General features: G+C 39.5%; 1 protein-coding gene across 1 annotated transcript in view; it reads left to right on the top strand.

Moving 5' to 3' along the window:
* MYO16 (myosin XVI) overlaps positions 1 to 22,034 on the top strand; it is a 518,514-nt gene that overhangs the window by 430,357 nt on the left and 66,123 nt on the right. Inside the window, exon 32 of the mRNA XM_053916793.1 lies at positions 4,032 to 5,183. Coding sequence (XP_053772768.1) covers positions 4,032 to 5,183 — 1,152 coding nt within the window. The remainder of the gene's footprint in view (positions 1 to 4,031; positions 5,184 to 22,034) is intronic.

The raw sequence follows: 22,034 nt of genomic DNA, 5'->3' as shown, positions 1-22,034 counted from the left end.
CATATAAGTGAGATCACATGGTAATTGTCTTTCTCTGACTGACTTATTTCACTCAGCATAATAGTCTCCAGGTCCATCCATTCTGTTGCAAAAGGTAAGATTTCGTTCTCTTTTATGGCCAAGTAGTATTCCATTGTGTAAATGTACCACATCTGGTTTATCCACTCATCAACTGATAGACACTTGGGCTGTTTCCAAACCTTGTCTCTTCTAAATAATGCTGCAGTGAACATAGGGGTGCCTATATTCTTTCAAATTAGTATTTCAGGTTTCTTCACATACATTCCCAGAAGTGGAATCACTGAGTCATAAGGCAGTTTCATTTTTAATTTTCTGAGATAACTCTATACTGCTTTCCACAAGGGTTAATACCCCAAATTTATAAATAACCTATAAAACTCAAAACCAGAAAAACCAATAATCCAATTAAAAAATTGGGCCAAGGACCTGAATAGAGACTTCTCCAAAGAAGACATGTAGATGGCCAGTAGATATATGAAAAGATACGTAACATCACTAATCATCAGAGCAGTGTAAATTAAAACCACAATGACGGAACACCTGACAACTGTCAGAATCTCTCGTGCACTGTTGGTGGGAATGCATATTGGTACAGCCACTATGAGAAGCAATATGAAGTTACCTCAAAAAATTAAGAACTCCCGGCCAAGATGGAGGCATAGGTAGATACACTGTGCCTCCTCGCACAACCAAAAGAAGGAAAACAACAAATTTAAACACAAGAAACAACCAGAACTGCCAGAAAATTGAACTATATGGAGGTCTGACAACCAAGGAGTTAAAGAAGAAATATTCATCCAGACCTGTAAGAGGGGAGGAGACAGGCAGCCTGGTACAAAGCACTCATAGAAAGGTGGTAGCTGGAGGACCAGGGCAGGCAAGGTGGCAGCTGGAGGACTGGGCAAAAGCAGTGACTGACAGAGCAGGCAGTTCCACATTTACATGCAGATAAACCAGAAAGAACAACTGGGGAGCAAGACAGACCATGCAACCCAGGTTTCCAGTGTGGGGAAATGAAGCCTCAAAATCTTTGACTAATAAAACCTGTGGGGTTGTTGTGGCGGGAGAAACTCCCAGCCTTATAGGAGAGTTTGTTGCAGAGACCCACAGGATCCTAGAATGTACACAAAACTACCCATCTGGGAATCAGCACCAGAAGGGCACAATTTGCTTGTGGGTAACTTAGGAAGTGACTGAAAGCTGGCAGAGAGCTGAACAAGCAGCATTGTTCCCTCTCAGACCCCTCCCCCACATACAGTGCCACAACACAGCAAAGAGGGTTGCCCACCCTGGGGAATACCTAAGGCTCTGCCCCTTACTATATAACAGGCCTTCCAAGACCCCCCCAAAAAAATGGCCTAAATGAAACAATAGTTTGAAGATCTTGAAAAAAATACAACTAAGTGATGAAGAGATAGCCAACCCATCAGACATATAGTTCAAAACACTGGTAATTAGGATGCTCACAGAATTGGTTGAATATGGTCACAAAATAGAAGAAATAATGAGGGCTATGAAAAGTGAAATAAAGGAAAATGTACAGGGAACCAACAGTGATAAGAAGGAAACTGGGACTCAAATCAACAGTTTGGACCAGAAGGAAGAAGTAAATGTTCAACCAGAATAGAATGAAGAAACAATAATTTTAAAAAATGAGGAAAAGCTTAGGAATGTGCAGGACAACCTTCAATGTTCCAAGAACCAAACCATACAGGTGCCAGAAGGAGAAGAGGAAGAGCAAGCAATGGAAAACTTATTTGAAAACATAATGAAGGAGAACTCCCCCAATCTGGCAAAGGAAAGAGACTTCCAGGAAGACCAGGAAGCTCAGGGAGTCCCAAACAAGTTGGACCTAAGGAAACACACACCAAGGCACATCATAATTACATTACCCAAGATGAAAGACAAGGAGAGAATCTTAAAAGCAGCAAGAGAAAAGGAGACAGTTACCTACAAAGGAGTTCCCAGGAGACCATCAACTGATTTCTCAAAACAAACCTTGCAGGCAAGAAGGGGCTGGAAAGAAGTACACCAAGTCATGAAAGGCAAGGACCTACATCCAAGATTACTCTATTTAGCAAAGCTATCATTTAGAATGGAAGGGCAGATAAAGTGCTTCCCAGCTAAGGTCAAGTTAAAGGAGTTCATCATCACCAAGCCCTTATTATATGAAATGTTAAAGGGACTTATCTAAGAAAAAGAAGATGATCAAAACTATGAACAGTAAAATGACAACAAATTCACACTATCAACAACTGAACCTAAAAAAAAACGAAAACAAAAAACAAACTAAGCAAACAACTAGAACAGGAACAGAAGCACAGAAATGGAGATCACATTGGTGATTCTCAGTGGGGGAAAAGGAGGGGGAGAATGGCGGAAAGGTACAGGGAATAAATAGCATAAATGGTAGGTAGAAAATGGATAGGGGGAGGTTAAGAATAGCATAGGAAATGGAGAAGCCAAAAGTTGTATGTACTACCCATGGACATGAACTGAGGTGGGGGAATGCTGGTGGGAGGTGGTGTGAAGGGTGGAGGGGAATAAAGGGCGGGGGGAATGGGATAACTGTAATAGCATAACCAATAAAATATATTTTAAAAAATTAAAGATGGAACTGTCTTATGACCCATCAATTCCACTTCTGGGAATGTGTTAGAAGAAACCCAAAACACTAATTTGAAAGAATATAAGCACCCCTATGTTCATTGCAGCATTACTTAAAAGAGGCAAGATTTGGAAGCAGCCCAAGTGTCCATCAGTAGATGAGTGGATAAAAATGCTGTGGCTTATTTACACAGCGGAATACTACTCAGCTGTTAAAAAAAATACTCCTTCAATCTTAACAATTATACTTTATTATCTCTTCCAAACTGGGGACTTCCTGGAAGTCATATGTATAGTCACAGTGAGAAAAAGCCTGGTTGCCTTAAACAACTGAGGAATGCAGAAAAATTATATATGCTTATATCAATGATTCCTACAGTAAAGTACCAAATTAGTAAAATAGTTCAAAATTTTTGAGAAGTTTTGATATTTTAATAAAACTTGTAATTTTCTAAAATTAGCACAACAGTTTTCAGAGATATTATGTTTATTTAATAAATATCTATTACAATGTATATAATACACTATATTAGAAAATAAGTCTTTTGGAATATTTTAAGCTTAAATTTCAGTAAATGTTTTAGAGTCAGATCTAAATAGTTTTTCTGCCTCTTTAGTTCTTACTAATAATATTAAGCTGATTTGTTTTACTAGATATCTTCCACCTTTTCGACTTAAGAAGTGTACACTTTAGACATTCTTAGACTTGACTTTCCTATTAAACTTGTGTTTCTGTTAACGATTTACAAATACTGGTTAATTGTAAAACTCACCCTTGGCATCATTTTAATAAGAAAGTTCTGTAACAAAATAATAATCAATCCATGCATGTAGGTGTTTTGTTGGTATTTTGTTTTGCTCATTTTATACCATTAAATAATTAAGCTTACTCGTTTCCTATAAGAAACAACCATATGCCACTGATGAGCTAATTTGCTTGCTCTCCCTAACTTTCTATTTCCTCATCTTTAAAATCCTGAGGACCAGTTCAGACTGTTTCACATCTATATCAGATCCTAAGAATACAGGCCTAAGTAGGTTCTAGCACCAGATCCGCAATGCGCTCCGCTGATGCTTAGCTGCATCAACAGGCCCTGCCATTTTGCAGGTGACTGGCAATCCTGGGCCACCTATGGTCCACCTAATGTCTTCCTTCACTGATGGAAATTGTCCTCCAGCTCTAAGGTCAAAACTCCCTTTCTCTTTGGCAGTCTTGAGAAGTGCTAGGTTGAGGCGGGATCCTGGAGGGCGGAGGGATGCAGGCCTGTGTCTCCCAATCAGTGGGGACTCGCAGGAGCCGTGTGGGCAAGCGCAGCCCCAACTAACCCCAGTCCGTGTGATGGTTTGGCTCTGGAGTCTTGCTAAGACCTCTCATTACTTCTTTGTACCTCCCTCCCTTTCAGTTCTCACCAGGCCCAGACCACACAGTGATGACTACAGCACCATGAAGAAGATTCCTCCTCGGAAGCCAAAGCGAAGCCCCAACACCAAGCTCAGCGGGTCCACTGAGGAGATTTGTGGTGCCAGGCCCGGGGCGGTGGGGACCCCCAACACAAGGAGCAGAGCGGCAGGTCCGCGGTGCACCCCTGGGGCCGTGCTGGAGGTCCCCGCGTCTCCTGTGGCCGCAGCGCACTCCGAGCCTGAGCCCGAGATGGAGACTGAGTCAGAGCCCATCTACATCGAGATGTGGGGCCGCGCGGGCAGCCCCGACCAGGCGGAGGCGGTGTACGAGGAGATGAAGTACTTGGCGCCCCCAGAGGATGGCGGCAATCGGGGGATGGGCGCCTGGTCGTTCGTGTCACCCCCGTTACCATCTGAGGGTCAGAGCCCCGTCACCTTGGAGGATGAAGACACGAGCTGCCATTCACCCGCGCCCTGCAAAGACACGTGCGACATTCCAGCCCCCTTCCCCAACCTGCTCCCTCACCGCCCCCCACTCCTGGTTTTCCCCCCAACCCCTGTCACCTGCTCCCCGGCGTCAGACGAATCGCCTTTGACGCCCCTGGAGGTGAAAAAACTGCCAGTCCTGGAAACCAACCTCAAGTACCCAGTGCAGTCCGAAGGCTCGAGTCCTCTGTCCCCCCAGTATTCCAAAAACCAAAAAGGGGATGGTGACCGGCCCGCGTCCCCCGGCCTACCAGTGTTTAATGGGTCTCACAAAGTCTCTCCACCTCTCACGCCACCACCTCCTCCAGCACCTCCTGCAGCTGCCCCGGTTGCCCACCGGCACTTTGCCTTCCCACATGAGACCTGCATGGCGCACCCGGGAAAAGCAGCCACAAATCCAGATCTGCCCAAAGTGCATCAAAAGCCAAACTCTGCTCCAGGAGTGGGTGCGTGCAGCTCTTTCTCCAAGGTTCCTTATTCCCCCGGGAAGGCAGCAGCTAGAGTCGACCATAGGAAGACCAACTCCAACTCCTCCTCTCCAGTCCCCTACAGCCCTCCGAACTCCAGACCTCTCAGCAGCCCCCTGGACGAGCTAACTAGCCTCTTTACCTCTGGAAGGAGTGTACTTCGGAAGTCTGCAGCAGGAAGAAAAATCAGGGAACCTGAAGGTGAGCAGAATAGAAGCGTGTCCCTATTTCATTCACTGAGATGGATGGATGGATGGACGGATATTGGGTGGATGTAGGTGTACGTGTATACGCATATACATATATATGTAATTTAAAATAATGTTTGGGGTGATTTAGTAGTCATTAAGAGGAAATTATATCCAACAAATATGGCCAAATAGGTAAAAATAAATATTTCCATTTTGCAGACAAAAGCACATGATGTAAAAATACATAATACTAAAACTGGATTCCATAAATTCTTATTTGTTGATAAGTGTCAGACAGAGCAAGGTTCAATTTTAGCTACTGATTCTTTTTCACCCTAGTAATACTTCTTTAGAACATGGAAATGGTATTTTTGTAACATTATATATTGTGGATTCCCATTTGACTTACACTTTGCTCTTAACTCTCATCTGTCCTGGCTTGTCTCACTTCCACTCCTGGTTTCTGGGGTGATTATCTATTCAGTTACTAACCTTACATGTAATACAACTCGCATTTATATTTTGAATAAATGACTTTCTTCTGCCCATATTCCACCCAAGAAACATTTAACTCAGTTCTGCTAAATCTGTGTCTTCTCAGCCTAAGGCGTGTTTTATTTACAGCTGGCAGTCCACTCATGTGAGCTCAGTGCCATGCTGTTGCTGTATACACACACACACAGAGTAAATATATGTATACATACATGTATGCATGTATTATATATAAATATATACATATCATATATACATATATCTATATATGATATTTACCATATATGTACTATATACAGTATTGTGTCCCTATGAAAGCAGAATGTAGTTAAGAAAAATGCCAATCCCTTGTAAGCAACTAACCATATTCTACTTCATTCAGATGAGGTTGTCTTTATGTGCCAAAAGTGCCATTTTGGCAAGTCTCTTAATAATTATAAAGAATGCCCTAACTGGTGTGGCTCAGTGGGTTGGGCATCGCCCTACAAACCGAAAGTCCGCATTCAATTCCTGGTCAGGACACGTGTCTGGGTTGTGGGCCAGGTCCTCAGTTAGGGGCCTGCAAGAGGCAACCAATAGATATGGATGATTCTCTCCCTTTCTCCTTCCGTTCCCCCGTCTCTAAAAATAAATAAATAAAATCTTTAAAAATAATTATAAAGAATGTAGTTATCTTCCAAAAAAGCATCTTAAGGCTTTTATTCAAATCCAAAATATTTCCCAATGATCTGTATTTGGGAGGACAATTGCATTAATATAAAGCATCTTTTCTTTAAAAAAAGAATTGTAACAGGTCCCTTGAATTGTGATGATATTATCCCGAGATAGATGGCAACTATTAACATCCTCACTTTACAGAAATGGAAAACTTCAAGGTGAAGAGGTTAAATACCTCCCTTAGGGTCAGGTGGTAGTATTTGAAGTAAAATTTCAACTTATAACATTCTATGTACGCATTAACCTGCTCTTTCTCCTAAAGAAAATACATAAATACGTTAGCTTTTATTTTTTGATGAGGAAAATTAATTTAGGTACAAAACCTCTAGAAAATATAGAAGACCATCTGAATAAGTGAAAAGTAGGTCAAGACTAAGAACATTTAGCAAATGAATGAATAACCTACTTCCTATTTATCCTTTAGACAAGCTAATTGTTTGTTTAGCTAACAATTTCTTCTTAATTATAGGGCATTAATAAATGAAAATGTCCTTGTAAGTAGGAGAATGTTTGAATTTCACAAGTTGTATGTTTCATTCCAAGGAACAAATTGGGATGTAAGAGAAAAAGCATTAAACATACAAATTATCATTTGATTTTAAAACTAAATGTTTACTAAAACCTCATAAAGTTCATTTTACTATAGATGGGAATTGGGTGAATTCTTCTTGGCCCTCTTGAAGAAAGTGAAGTTAATTGTTTCTATACAGGTCTCATCAGTCGGAAACCCTTACGCCCAGGACTTAGAGCCTAGTGAGAATTATAGCAAGGTCTCCGGGCATGGTGCATGAATTGGCTAATTATATTTCCCTATGGTAGCCACTAACCAGTGTTTGAGAACACATCAAAACCTCAGGTACAACATTGTTAGTTCGACTCTAAAATTATAAAACATCTATTTTTCTACCGTGGGCTTTTACAAAGTACTTTTTAATTTGAAAAGATTGGTTTGAGTCACTTACGACTTTCTCACAAATACATGAACTGGCAACCGTTGTCCCGGAACAGTAGCTATAATAACAGAAAGCTTAGCAATGTGAGACTTAGGTCGCCCTCACACACCAGACCATGGGAATCCCAAATATACTGTTGGCTACTGTGTGCTTCTTGATTCATGATGGTCTGAGACACGGGAAATAAGTTTATAGGGTTTTTTTTTATTTTAAGAATATAGAGGGAGCTAAAGATAAGAAGTAGAGGAAAAAAGTCAATGTTTTCACTGATCACTGGAGCTGCTTATATGATTATTAATGTTTACACAATTGGATCCTGAAGTCAGTAATCCGTTCTCCTCTGAATGAATTGAATGGCTGTTATTAATGACTTACTGTAATCTTGGGACTTCTTCCCTTTAAGGTTTTAAATCTTCTACTTTACCTGTTTTATATTTAAAGATATTCTTATTTCCACTTGAAATAGCTTTCTTACCAAATCACCCAGTGGGTGGCTAATTCACCCTCAAGGCACCTAAATTAATTACAGCTCATTTCTTATACAGTTGTGAAATGGGGAAATTTTTTGGCGAATTTTGAAGAAGAGTTCAAAATATTCCCTTCACGTCTTTGGAAAGTGACCTTGAGGACATTAAACTGCTCATTATCATCCTGCTATAGATATTTCCAGTTAAAATAAAAGTAGGGTGGGTTGTGTATTAAGACATGGGGTCCTTCAGTGTATAATTCTGTTCTATCAGTACTCCATAAACTTAGTGTAAGATTTCATAAATATTATTGTGTTCCTTAAGACAGTTTACTTTCTATAGACTCTTGGGTATTCCATTTGAGCCATACAAAGTCACACTAACTCCAAGGGTCCAGGATGTACATATAGACAAAATGTGACTATGCAGATGAAAGATGTGACTGCAGCCTGAGAGGAATAATATCAGCAGCAAGGAACTGTAGTGCTTACTATGTTCCAGGCATTATTTTAACAACCTGTTTAACTCACAAGACTAAAGGTGTCTGCTACTATTATCTCCATGTTACAGATGGGAAAACTAAGTCACCGAGAAATGAATCCACTTTCTCCAAGTCAGCTCAGGAAAGACAGAGAAGAACTTGAACACAGTAATTCTCTCACCAGTGGCTATTCTCTTAGCTACATCCACAATGGTGCCTAGGACTGGACTGCAGGGGAAAAAACAGAAAATAAGATTTTAAAATTAATATTTGCTTACCTAAGGAGCAGTAAGTTAAGAGTCATATAGTCTGGAGGGACAATACTGTTTCACTAACTCAGAAATGCCAAACATGTACTTTACAGTGCATGGGTATATATATACATAATTTTGGAATACCATATGGGAATCACTTGGCCCTTAAAATTAAGAATTACTAATTGTTTAATTATCTATGCCTTTCTAGGTACAATTATCCCATTCATTCACAAAATGTGTTCCATCTATAACATGGCTAATATTATTATGCTAATTATTTCTAGTTGCCTAGTTTGAAAAATTATGAGACCCAATTCAAGTGAAAGGGGAGCTTCATTGTCTTGCTTAGACCACTAGGGTGCTCCATTGCTCCAATTGGCATCACAGCATCTGGTTATGTTTATCTAGAACATGAAATAAAACAAGCATGTTATTCTCCACTCATTGAAAGTGATCAAGATGATAGGACATTGCCGAAAAGATGGTAAACCTCAGAAATCTGGAGAAGAGGAGGAGATCCAGGCTGAATTAAGGAAAAATCTAAAAATCTGATATGCAGTGTGTATGTATGTATGTGTGTGTATATATATATATATTTACTTATTCTTTAGAGAGAGGAGAAGGGAGGAAGAAGGAGCATGCCCCCTGCTGGGAACCTGGCTGAAACCCCAGGCATGTGCTCTGTCTGGGAATGGAACCGGCGACCCTTTGGTTCGCAGGCCGGCACTCAGTCCATTGAGCCACACCAGCCAGGGCAGAATATATATACACATATTTTTTAAATTGCCTCATTACTTTCTGATACTGTGCATCCTTAGTTTATAAGATATAGATATGTAGTTTAAATGATGTCAACAAAATAATGTATAATGTTTCCTTGCATATAAAGTAGGTGGTTATTAAATAGCTAATGAAAAACCTAGCTCAAAAAAAAGTACTTTGACATATAAATGTATTTGATAGATTTAGCCCTTCTGGCATTTTTACTTAATAAGAATCACATAAACCAAGTGCAAATTACTGTTAATTTCAAATATTTTATTTTATTGCATAAACATTTTAAATAAGAATGGGGATTTTAAGTCAGAGTATTATGTAAACAAGTTTTTACATATGATATTTTCATTCTGTAGGGCCATTTGTTTAAAGAAGAATTGTTTTTAAAGTTGGCTTATGGAAAATTTTAAACATATACAAAAGTAGAGAGAGTAGATTAATGAACTTTCTCAATGGCCAAGCCTATTTTATCTCTTCTCCCACCCAGTTCCCTCCTCTACCATTGGCTTATTTTGAAGTATATCCCAATGTCAAATCAATTTATTAATTAACATTTATTAATATTTTTATAGAGTTCTTTAGAAAAAAATCAAAGATTTATTATTAAGTCACATTAATTACTACAGAGAAATCTTTGGTGAGCCTCTCATATCTCAGCCATTCCCCTAACTTCATAGTTACCCCAGAAATGCCCAAATCCACATCTCTAATCCTACCCTTTATCCTAAACTCTAGATCATTTATTTACCTTCCTTCTGTTCATGAATGACCCACACATATCTCATACTCAGCAAAGACTAAGTTAATTCACTACCCTTTCTCTAACTCCTTCCCACTCTATGAACTGACACCTCTTCCCCAGAACCTATGCTTTCTTCTTTAAGAAACAAAAACAAAAATGCATGCTGCTGCTGCACATGACAGAAGTCTGCCTTTACGAAGCCATGGCATCACTTTTCGTGACATAAAATAATTCTCAGGGCTTAGCTTTCCCCCCAAACAACACTGGCCTGCGAGATGTTCCACATAGGCCTGGATACAGATCCTGACATGGGCAGCTGGTGCAGACAACCCCTTTTATTACCCACCCCCCAAAAAAGTGTGATGTTCTAAATATTGCATATAAATAGACTTAAGTATGGAAGATCAACATTCCAAAAGACATACAGTTGCACCTTAAAGCAACACTTTATGAGGTTTAGATGCTTTTCTGCCAACTTAACTACAGTTATGTATACATTGTTTAGTAACAAGAAGACTCACTGAAATATCAAGGAATTACTGCAGTAATCTGTGGCTTGTTCAAGTAAAGTGTCTAGAAATTGCCATTCTCTGCTCCTGTGTTTGAGACAGAAGTTTCCACACTATCTTCATTTAATCTCTGGTACATTCTAATGAGATTTCAGAATAAGAAACTAGCCCGATTTATGCAAATCTCACCATCCCATAATGGGATGCAGAGCTTGACATCCCATAGGCTTCTTGCCTATACACAGGATCTCTTAGCACTTTATCCTATACAGAGCTGTTAATCTTTCTCAGTCACTCCCTGCAAGCTTTCTCTCCATGGTGATTTATTTGTGGGGGGTGGTGGCCTGAGGCTTCATGAAAATTATAAAGGGCGTGGACAGAACAAGCACATAGTTTACTGATGCGTTGCTGTCTGCATTCCTACCTCACATAAAGTCTCCCTCCTGTGAAAGCAAGACATTCCTCTGCATTCTGGAATCATTTTGAATCAACACTAAATTCCCCTCATTTTCCAAATGAGTAATTCCTTTGGGAAGACAAGCTTAACATCCTCAGAGAAGCAAGTTATCTCCATTTATCTCCAGTGAATTGGGCAAGGATGAGCTTTCTAAAGTTTATTTTCCTGCCATGCCAATGAACCCAGGCTCTTACATGAAGAGAATGTGTGTGAGCAAAGTATATATTCACCGAGTTCTCAGTCCCTGTGCAGTAACAAGGAGTGTATGTTTGGAACTCGCAGCTATACATTGAAGTGGTTCTAATTCCCCAAATATCCAATAAAAATAATATTTCATTCATCTCCACTTAGAAATAAGCTTTTAATTTTAATAACTTGATCAGCAGCCAAATTTACTTATGTGAAAAGCACAAAGCTCTTTGTTTTCTATATTAATTGGATGTTTCTAAAATGAGTTTTTGATTTTGAATGTTTGTGAATGTTTTGAATGTTTATGATATTTTTTCTCACAATTTACAGCACCTTCTCTCTATAAATACCCAAGAATTCACACAGGGAAATTGTGCAACCAGGGGCCTGTAAACCAGACTTGCATTAACTCGCAGAGCTAATTCCCTATAGTCATGCGATAAGCATTCACTTAATGTAAACACAGGGCTGGCTCCTGGGACTCCAAAAAATAAAGGAAAAATCTGGCCCTTTCGCAGACAGTGTAGGAAGCCTATGTGTCCACCTAATTTCAGTGAATGAAATTCTGGTGGAGGGGACAGGTGTCAGTCTAGAGGTCAGAAACTATTAGTGGGTCCAGAACGGAGCTCTGAGTGGCCCCTGAACCCCATATGTATCAGATGCATATTCATGGTATCTTTAGTGGCCAAGAAAAGAAGTGAGTGACTGCCTGTGAGAATGTAGGAGAGCTCCACACTGAACTGACAGGTGAGCAGGAAGAGTAATGGACAATAACAAGTGGATGGATGCAGAAGTAGAATAGAAGTGGCAGCCAGAAGAACCAATGTAGGGTGAGACATGCAGGTTCAGGGTATATGGTCTTTATAGAATACAGCTGTGGGGACAGCTGAATGCTGAGGGGAAAAAAGAGAAAGAAGAAAAGGCACTGCTTACCTTGCATTGAATCAAAGCAGGATAAGCTTTCTACCTGGAAGCTCCATGATGAGGCCCTGAATTATCTCCATTTGTTTCTCTTCCCCACACAGGAATCCAGTATTAACTTATGGGATCTGTGCTTTAAAGAGTATAAAGAGCCAGAGGAGAAAATGAAACAAAATGATAGCGGTGATTCTAAGTAGGAACATGTGACCCCATATATCTTCAGAAATGCTATGGAACATTTGTCAATGGTGTTCTGTTCATATTATTCATAGCTAGTATTTGTAAGTGGCTCTTTCCTGTTGGCCAAGCATGTTGACATCTTTTCTTCTCAGATCATCACCTCCCTGTGAGGGAGGGGAAGCAGGTGTTAGCATTCCCTTTTACTAATGAGCAATCTGAGACTTGAAGGGATTAAGTGATTCACCCATAATCACAGAAACTGATGGGTCCCAGAGTCAAGAATCAGCCCTGTCTCCTTTCTCCCTATCCCTGGATTCTTTCTATGATGTTATCCTCATTCTTCAAGCATAATTAAAATTTTTCAAATGATATCAAGTCTCTGTCTCGGAAAGTAATTTCCTTCTGAAGTTAAACTAAACTCATTACCAAGAAAAGATATGGGATAAAACTATTTTTCCTCTGTTGGAAATATTCCTGAGGTACATAGTTTTTAGCTAAGAAGCCATTTATTTTGTGCTTCTCGATCTAGTCCTCCTCTTGTCCTCAGTTCACAAAACTCTTTTTACTCAGCTGTCCCACAAAGTGTCCTTTCTAATGCCAAGGACCCACAGTACACAGGTTGGGCCAGCATAATTCTTTACATTCAAAACTATTGTGTGTGTGTGTTGTTGTTGTTTTGCCTTTATAAGGTTTTGCTTGGAAACTGAGTACCTAATTACTGACAAACACACATCACATTGTGTTAGCACTTGCAATGTGCTCCTCTTTTCTTAAGGAAGCATTTAATTGTGCAGAATGTAAGCTTCAACCTTATTAGTGAGGCATCAGAGGCCTGCTGAGGACAGCCAGAAAGGAAGGGTGTGTTGACCATGGTAAGAACCACACAGGTCAGCAGCGACTTTCAATAGCCACCGTGATCAGGACACTCAAAAAAGCCATCTTTGTCTGTCTCTACAGCAACTTCTAAAAAATAAAGGCAGACAATAATTATTTTTTTAAATTATCGGAATATGAAAACAGAGATGCGGATAATGGCATAGTGAGAAACATGGCTGAGTGAAAACCTAGTGTCAGGCCCATACTCAGGGCCCCTCAGATATTTGTTGGGAGAATATTAAACTCATAGGTCTCACTCATGACCATGGTACTTCCACTGGGCCATGCTACTTCATTATTCTTTAAAACCCATGAGCGAAACCAAGCAGAGTTGTGACAATTAAATATTTAGATCAACCTAATAAAAAGTTACTCTTTGAATAGTATGAATTATCTTGGGAAATTACCTTAACATATTGGCTGTGAATCTGCAGTCTCTAGCATGCCATCATACCAGAGATATGTATCTTGCATAAATAGTTCATAATTTTTGAGATGAGCCAAATGCTGCAAAGAAGCCATTGCAATTGGGGTGTTCTATAATGCACTGTCAGCAGGAGAATAATCTATTGTACCTGGAATTCTGAAAAAGAAAAAAGACAGTCTTTTCAGAAATGGATTATCTTTCATAACCAGTAAATATTTTTCCTACTACCAGCCATTAAAGCAAGCAGCTATTGTGCATTATGGGTCTCTGTACTGGATTGTGAATTAAACTCCCACTGGGGGCTCCAAAGAGAAACCCAGTGCTTTATCCTCTAAGCCACTCAGCAGCTCTTTTTAGGCAACTTAATAAGGACCTTCCTGACTGTCTGCATCTCATTATTACTACATAATACAATATCCTGGGGTTTTCTTCCTTTTGTGAATAAATGCTGAGAAGCGACACGGTGTGTGGAATGTTTTCCTAAAGATGAGCTGGATTAGCGCCATGTTCTCTCTCTCCTTAAGGGTACTAAAAAAGAAAAATCTATTTCTTAATTACCTACTGGTGTTTTGGTGGTTTATGCAGCATTGAATCATTTTTTATGATTAATCCTCAGATTAGAATAGAAAAATTTCATACCACCTGAGAGCTAGCTATATTCATTATTATTTTACCCAGTACTCCATTCCATGAGTCAACAATGATCACCTAGCATCACCATGTATGAAGCTTCTCAGGTCTTCTTCTATTCTGGTTTTTACTTCTTTCTTTTTCTGTTCTTTTTCCTTGAAATCATCAATGTTCATACTTAGACACTGTACCTTTTCAATTACTGGCCAGTTGCAACTTAATGGTACATGTTAATTGTAGGAAAGCAATAAACAGTTTCATTCATTTTGCTCCCCACAGAGACGACTAGGTCCTAAAATATGCAGGGCTCAAGCAATGGCAGGCACGAACTAGATCTGAGATTATAAAGATTTACAATGGAACAGTCACTGCACCATGATACCTGAGAATTCGTGCATTACCCAAAGTCCCTGAAAATTCTACAAAAGAGCTTCTTCACACCCCAAACTCTGACTCATAATCAAACATACTCTTCCAAAAGAAATGCCTATTTTAGAGAAAGAGAGAAGTGACATACACACAATGGGTACATCAGGGTATTTCACAAGCAAATACCCATGTTTCGCATTTTGGTTTTATTATTCTCCTTTGGTGTGGAGAGATGGCTGATCTATGAAGAAGTGAGGGAGAGAAAACTGGAGAAAAGCAAAGGACAAAAACCATCACTGTGCAGGTATTTCCATGTCACCAAAAAGCAAGCCAAAGTTCTCAGCTATTAAATTACTTCCTGAAGTCACATTCATTTCTTGGAGTTACATTTGCTTAATTCCAGTTCTCAACTGAGATCACCAACTGGATGGGTCCAGGCTGGCTTTAACAGAAGGATGGAATGGACTTAGAGGAGAACAAATGACTAACTTAAAATAGGGTAGTCCCTGATCTGGGAAGCACCTTATCTGCCCTTCCATTCTAAATGGTAGCATTGCTAGAGAGAGTAATCTTGGATGTAGGTCCTTGCCTTTCACGACTTTGAATATATCTTTCCAGCCCCTTCTTGCCTGTAAGGTTTCTTTTGAGAAATCAGCTGATAATCTCATGGGAACTCATTTGTAGGTAACTCTCTCCATTTCTCCTGCTACTTTTAAGATTTTCTCCTTATCTTTAGTCTTGAGTAATTTAATATAATGTGTCTTGATGTGTTCCTCCTTGGACACAATTTCTTTGGGACACTCAGAGCTTCCTGGAATTCCTGGAAGTCTATTTCCTTTGGCAGATTGGGGAAGTTCTCCTTCATTATTTTTTGTAATAAGTTTTGGCACCCCTATGATTCAGATGTTGTAATGTTTAAAGTTGTTCTGGAGGTTCCTAAGCCTCTCCTCATTTTTTTTAATTATTGTTTCTTCATTCTGTTCCAGTTGAATGTTTATTTCTTCCTTCTGTCTCAGATCATTGATTTCAGTCCTGGGTTCCTTCTCTTCACTGTTGGTTCCCTGTACATTTGCCTTTATTTCACTTTGCATAGCCTTAACTTTTTCCTCTATTGTGCGACCATACTCAACCAATTCTGTGAGTATCCTGATTACCAGTGTTTTGAATGCTGCATCTGATAGGGTGGATATCTCCCCATTGCTTAGTTCTTTTTCTGGAGTTTTTATCTGTTATTTCATTTGGGCAATATTTCTTTGTCTCGTCACACCTGTTATGTTGTAAGGGGCAGAGCCTTAAGTATTTGCTAGGGTTGGGCAACACTTTGCTGCATTGTGGTGCTCTATGTGGGGGAGAGGTCAGAGAGGGAACAATGCCTCTTGCGTGGCTCTTGCCCCACTTTCAGTCACTCCCCTTGCTGCCCACAAGCAAATTGAGCCCTTCTGGTGCTTATTCCTGGGTGGGTGGGTTTGTGTACATTCTAGGATCCCATGGATCTTTCCAGCAAACTCTCCTGTGAGGCTGGAAGTTTCTCTCACTGCTGCGGCCCCCAAAGATTTTTAAAGCCAGAGGTTTTGAGGCTTTAGTTCCCCATGTTGGAACCCTGGTTGTGCTGTCTGTCTCGCTCTCCAGGTGTTCCTAAAGGAGTTCACCATCACCAAGCCCTTATTATATTAAATGTCAAAGGGACTTATCTAAGAGAAAGAAGGAGATCAAAACTATGAACAGTAAAATGACAACAAACTCACAACTATTAACAACTGATCCTAAAAAAAACTAAGCAAACAACGAGTACAGGAACAGAATCACAGAAATGGAGATCACATGGAGGGTTATCAGTGGGATAGGGATGGGGAGAGAATAGGGGAAAAGATACAGGAAATGAGAAGCATAATTGGTAGGTACAAAATGGACAGGAGAAGGTTAAGAATAGTACAGGAAATGGAGAACCCAAAGAACTTATATGTATAATGCATGGACATGAACTAAGCGGGGGGAATGCTGCTGGGAAGGGGGTGCAGGGCGGAGGCAGATAAATGGGAGAAAATAATGAGACAACTGTAATAGCTTAATGAATGGAATATATTTTAAAAATGCAGGATAGTCCCCATAACACTTCTACCAGTTCACACATTCTTTCTTAGGAAAAGAACCAATACCCAACAGCATATCTTATAGACAAAAGAGCATTTATTTATTTTATTTTCATGAGAATTGTATTAACTCTATTTTATCTGTTGGTATTTAATTTTATATATAGTTAATAATAGTGTTCCTAATGGATTTTTAATAGATACATTGCTTTAAGAATAACCATTGCAGTCCTTAAGAAAAATATAATCTAAACTGCTCCATCTCAGGGACATTAGCTTGTACTCTACTTGTAACAGGCCATTCTCATGCCTTCTGGCCCTCCCTTATCCCCATTACATAAACCTAAGCACAACTAGAGATTTAGTTGAATCACTTACGTGTCATTCAAGACAGTAAAGCTCTAATTGTGAGCATTAATTTCACTGGGGTAGCTGCAGCTATGTGGGGGGCTTTCCTTCATTCCCTTACTCAGACTTGAAATCATGTCTAATTTACAGAGGCTGGGATAGTGACACAGGGCAGAGAGGCACTGTGCTTTATGTATGGTGATGAGGGAATCATAAAAATGTCTTTTTAATCTGATGACCATTAGGAAACCCAGTGATATGGTCCAGCTGCTCATCAGAGAGCACTTTCATTGCTGTGGGGATTGAATACATCTTTGGGACCTTCTGTAATGATTTTAGAAAAAAATATTCCATTTTTTTTTAGGTAATAAAATCAATCTATGACATGGCCCCAAGACATGCAGTTTTGTTTCGTTTTGTTTTGTTTTTCAGGGTTTCAAATCTCAGAGGTTAACCTCAGGCAAAATGATGAAGCTAGTAAGAGTATTTTGTATTGCTGTTTGCTATTTGCCTCATATCAAATTTTTGAAGAGGTTTGGAAAAATCATTAAATAAGAAGAGCAACATTTATTTATTTACTCATTTATTCAAAAATGCATTAATGATCTATTTTGTGCCTTGAATTATACTAAGTTGTATGGACTTTCAGCTCACAGTAGGGAGACATGAGAAATCCAATGTTTCTAGGCAGTGAGAAAGTTTTTATGTGAACATATTATTTTGAATTCACGAAATGGTACATATTCTCAATGCTTATGAAATGCTTCATTTTTATTCAATTCTTTCTACCCTCTTTCAGTTTTAAATGCTTATGGTGACCAACTAAATTGATTTCCCACACCATAAATATACTATTTGAAACATTAGTCTAGAAGGAAGGATTTATGGCAAGATGGAAGGAGAGAGACTAAAGCAACAGGAGAGAAAATACCAGAACAAGAGGACCCGTCCTTCATGCTAGAAGCTGCCATGTGCTCCATCATGCACTATGATTTAATTCAAAGGCATGATGACATAATCAAATTATGTTTTGGAATAACTATATGAGGGTATGTGGAAAGGATTTTTTATATTTATTCACATGTAAACATGTTAACTTTAGAAGTGATTAGTGAGAAGTGATTCATTGCGGGCCATATGAGAAGGGGAATCCTACTGCTGACCCAGCCATTTGGTGGTTTCTCTTTGCGGTGAACTGCGAATCCAATGGAAACACACGGTTAGTCTTGCCCTCACTGTCCCTGTTTCTCAGCTTTTCCGAGTAACTGATATCTATTCTGATATGTCACTGCAATAGCTCAAGGGCAATTCAGTCCACAGTGCATATGATTTGGAGGCACAATGATTAACACCGGCCAGTCTACCTTTAGAAAAGGGTAAACTCATAGTGGCTGTCAAAGAAACAGTGCAGGAGGCTTGAGAATTTTGACAAAAATTTAAGTCTTCATAGATATATTTATTTTATTAGGTAAGGCCTCAGAGCCCCTGGCTGGTAGTCAGCAGGTGTGGGCAGGTGAGGTTGTTCTACAGATGCGCAGGGTTACCACCATACTATTGTTAAAATATTGAAATATCTTTGTGCCAGTTGTAAATGCTTATTGTACTGAGCCTTGCAAATTTCCCATTACCCACTCCATTGCCTTGGGTGTATTGACCCCAGACCTGCCCAGTTTCTTCTCAGTTAAATGTTGACTTGATAAGAGGCTTAAAGTACATGGCTCCTATCTGTTCCAATGGGCCCTGCCCCGTGCCCTTTGGTTATTAAATATTTTAGGTGGGTAAATTTTGTAATTAGTTCTGACAAGAATTTTGAAATGACTCTACACACACTACTGCTTTTTGTTTTGTAACTTTTGTTGGTTTTACTGGTTTTCTCTGAACTGCTGCAACTGTATCCGTGAGATTCATGCTAACAATTAGATTTACTGTCTTGTATGAGATGTTAAGTGATTCAGCCAAAACTCTCGTTGTGCTGAGGTTGATGTGGTGGAGATAGGAGAGGGCTAGAAGGCACTAGAATGGCGTATTACAACTGGAGCACAAGCTAATGTCCCTGAAGTGGAGCAACTGTAGATGATATTTTTCTTAAGGACTGCAGTGGTTATTCTTAAAGCAATTTATCTACTAAAAATCCAAGAAGGGCTCTATTCATAGCTATATATACAAATGGTTAAATATCAACAGAGAACATAGAGCTAATACAATTCTCATTAAAATAAATACATACATAAATACTCTTTTGTTGTAAAGGGAGCATTGGTTGTTTACCTAAGAAAGGATGTGTGAGAACTGGTAAGAAGTGTTCATGGGGGCTGCCCTGTGTTGGTATTTCCAGATGGTGAGTGTCACTAGCTTACCATCCATGTGACATCATGCCGGTATCACAATTACTAAATTCTCCCAGTAAAAGAGCAGTCATATTATTTTCTCCACCTTTGCTTTCTGGAGAAAGTAAGGGGGAGCCATGTACCTAAAGCACATGCTGCCAAGACCAACAGTGCTGCTCTGCAGGAGTTGCGTTTTAGGACTCCCAGATTTACGTTACCACCTGGCATTTAGGAAATGCAAAAATAACAGGAATATAAATAACCGCATGACCTATGAAATTATACATGAGGAATGGGTCTCCTGGCAAGGCCAGCTTGGTGTTTAGGTGTTACATATTCAGCTAATTATAGGAAAGGCAAGCTCCCCAAGTACAGGGAAAGGAAAAGAATTGATGTATTTTTTGTTTTGTTTTGTTGTTTCCTCTATTATGGCAGGGACAGAATAGACAGGCACAAAAGGATCCAGTTAGTTAAATTTGAAAGAAAATTAGCACAACATAATTTTCTGTGAATTTTTGGGCCCTGAAAACCTTATTTATACTGACAGTCATTTTTTAGCTTTACTATCAATACATTCTTCCCCAGCTCAGCGCATATGTTGTTGAAGATATCACTCTATTTCCTGCTTCAGTTGGTGTTTTCTAGTGCAAACCCTCTCCTTAGACTTGGCAGGGGAGTGGGTAGCAGGAGCTAAGAGGAGGGGACAAGAATTTCCATTCTACCCTACTTAACCCAGAGGATAAGTGTTTGTGGCACTTTCTGCCACAGAAGAATACTTAAGACACAAGATCAAGAGGAATTTTGATCTACTAAAGAGTGATGATTTCATAAGGGGGTATTAAAAAGAAGGAAGGAATGCTGCGGGACAGCTCTAGCCTTTTAAGGTCCATAGCACATAGGACAATTGTTTTCTCCATCCTTTACAACTGTTACAGTGCTATATTGTTTTCTGTTTCTTAGCTGATAAAGTTCTTATAGAAATATAACTGTATTGTGGAACGCTTCTGTGTCACAAGAGTGAACGCACGGAAACATTTGCTCTGTTCCCAGTTCTGCGTTGCTCTCAGACACTGAAGCCTTCTGTTGATACATTTCAACAACTATTAGCAAAGGGATGATAAAGTTGGATTCACCAGGTCAGTTAGACTTGTGCTAGACAAAACATACACAAAATCATTGTGTACCTTTCGTAAACGTACACATCTCTTGAACAATACACCCCTTTACTCACATCTTATATCTTGTTACACAACTCCACATGTGAAATCTCTTCTTATTTGACTTTAGGATCAGCCCTGTGCCTATGAGAATTCTTACACTTGATATTTATCTTTCTCTGAGGCAATATGCCAGATATTTGGGGTTTAATTCACTTTCCAGAAGCTTATTATAGCAGAATGCTATATTCCTTATTTGTATTTATTACTCACGTACATTAATAAAAGATTTTAGAAAAAATCAGAGATGTAAAATGCATTGATTATTCATTGTATCACAAGCAAAATTTGGTTGAACACAAACGATGCTGATTTGGGGGTCTAAATGATCCTATCCAAACTTAGTTACACACCATCCAAGAGAGTCAATAAGCACAGTCTAGCTGTGACTCCTAAATTTTAGAAATGAGAACTTGAGAAGTGTCAGGGCCATGCCAGCCACCTCTCTCCATGTCTGTGCTTTTCCTTAATGGTGAATAGGAAAAAACAAGCACGCCTTCTCTGTGCAATAGCCTTTCTGAAGAGGAATTTTCCTATAGAGTTGCAGAATGAATTATAGCCAGCATGAGTAATGAGTTTAAAATGTATTTTCACAATTTTTATGCCTCGCATTGCACTCACAGTATTTTAAAGCAGTCAGACAACTATACTTTGTTTTTCTCCTGCATTAATGAAACCTGGATCCTATCTTATATGCTTCCAAAATGCATTCTAAAATTATCTCAAGTTAAGGTAACTAAGAGAGCAATGTTTTTAAGCTTTTTTCTTAAAGAAACTCTATATTGCTCATTCCTTCCTTGTTGTCCTTGACCTTTCTGTGGCATTTGGTACTGTCCACCTCCCTTGGCTTTGCAAAGCCCTTTTCTTCTGCCATCCCCCTTCTGCCACCCCCTCCACCCCACCCCAAGCCTGCACCTGTTTGTTTGTATCCACTATCACTTGTGTGTCACCTTCTGCCTCCTTACTCATAGGAATATCGCTGTTCCTGGAAGAAATCCTCCCTACTGAGATTCCCAAGTCTCTCCTAGACATTTTCTCTTCTGTCCTAATAAATGCCCTTATTCAAATAACTGCCACAAAGCTTAACTCTTGGGTATGTGGCTGTCACTTCAAAGTCAACATACACAGCCCCAAACTCATTCTCATCTTTGGGCACCTGGCTAGTCTTGCCTTACTCCCTGTCCCTCAACTCGAAAACATCATTAACTTCGCCCACTTCCTGACTTCTCTGTCCTTCTGACACTACCCTTCTCTAAATTCTCTCTGCTTTTCTGTTTCTAAACTCTCCTTGAAGCTAATCCAACTATATATATTTTTTGCTAGATTAATAACATTTCCAAAATAGTCTTTTCCATGGCCTGGTGGCTCAGTTGATTGGAGCATAGTCCCCAACACCAAAATGTTACAAGTTTGATCCCCAGTCAGGGCACCTCAT

The sequence above is a fragment of the Desmodus rotundus genome, chromosome 13 (genome assembly GCF_022682495.2).
Source record: "Desmodus rotundus isolate HL8 chromosome 13, HLdesRot8A.1, whole genome shotgun sequence".
Classification (NCBI taxonomy): Eukaryota; Metazoa; Chordata; class Mammalia; order Chiroptera; family Phyllostomidae; genus Desmodus; species Desmodus rotundus.
The sequence above is the reverse complement of the archived record's forward strand: the minus strand, read 5'-3'. Positions and strand labels throughout refer to the sequence as shown.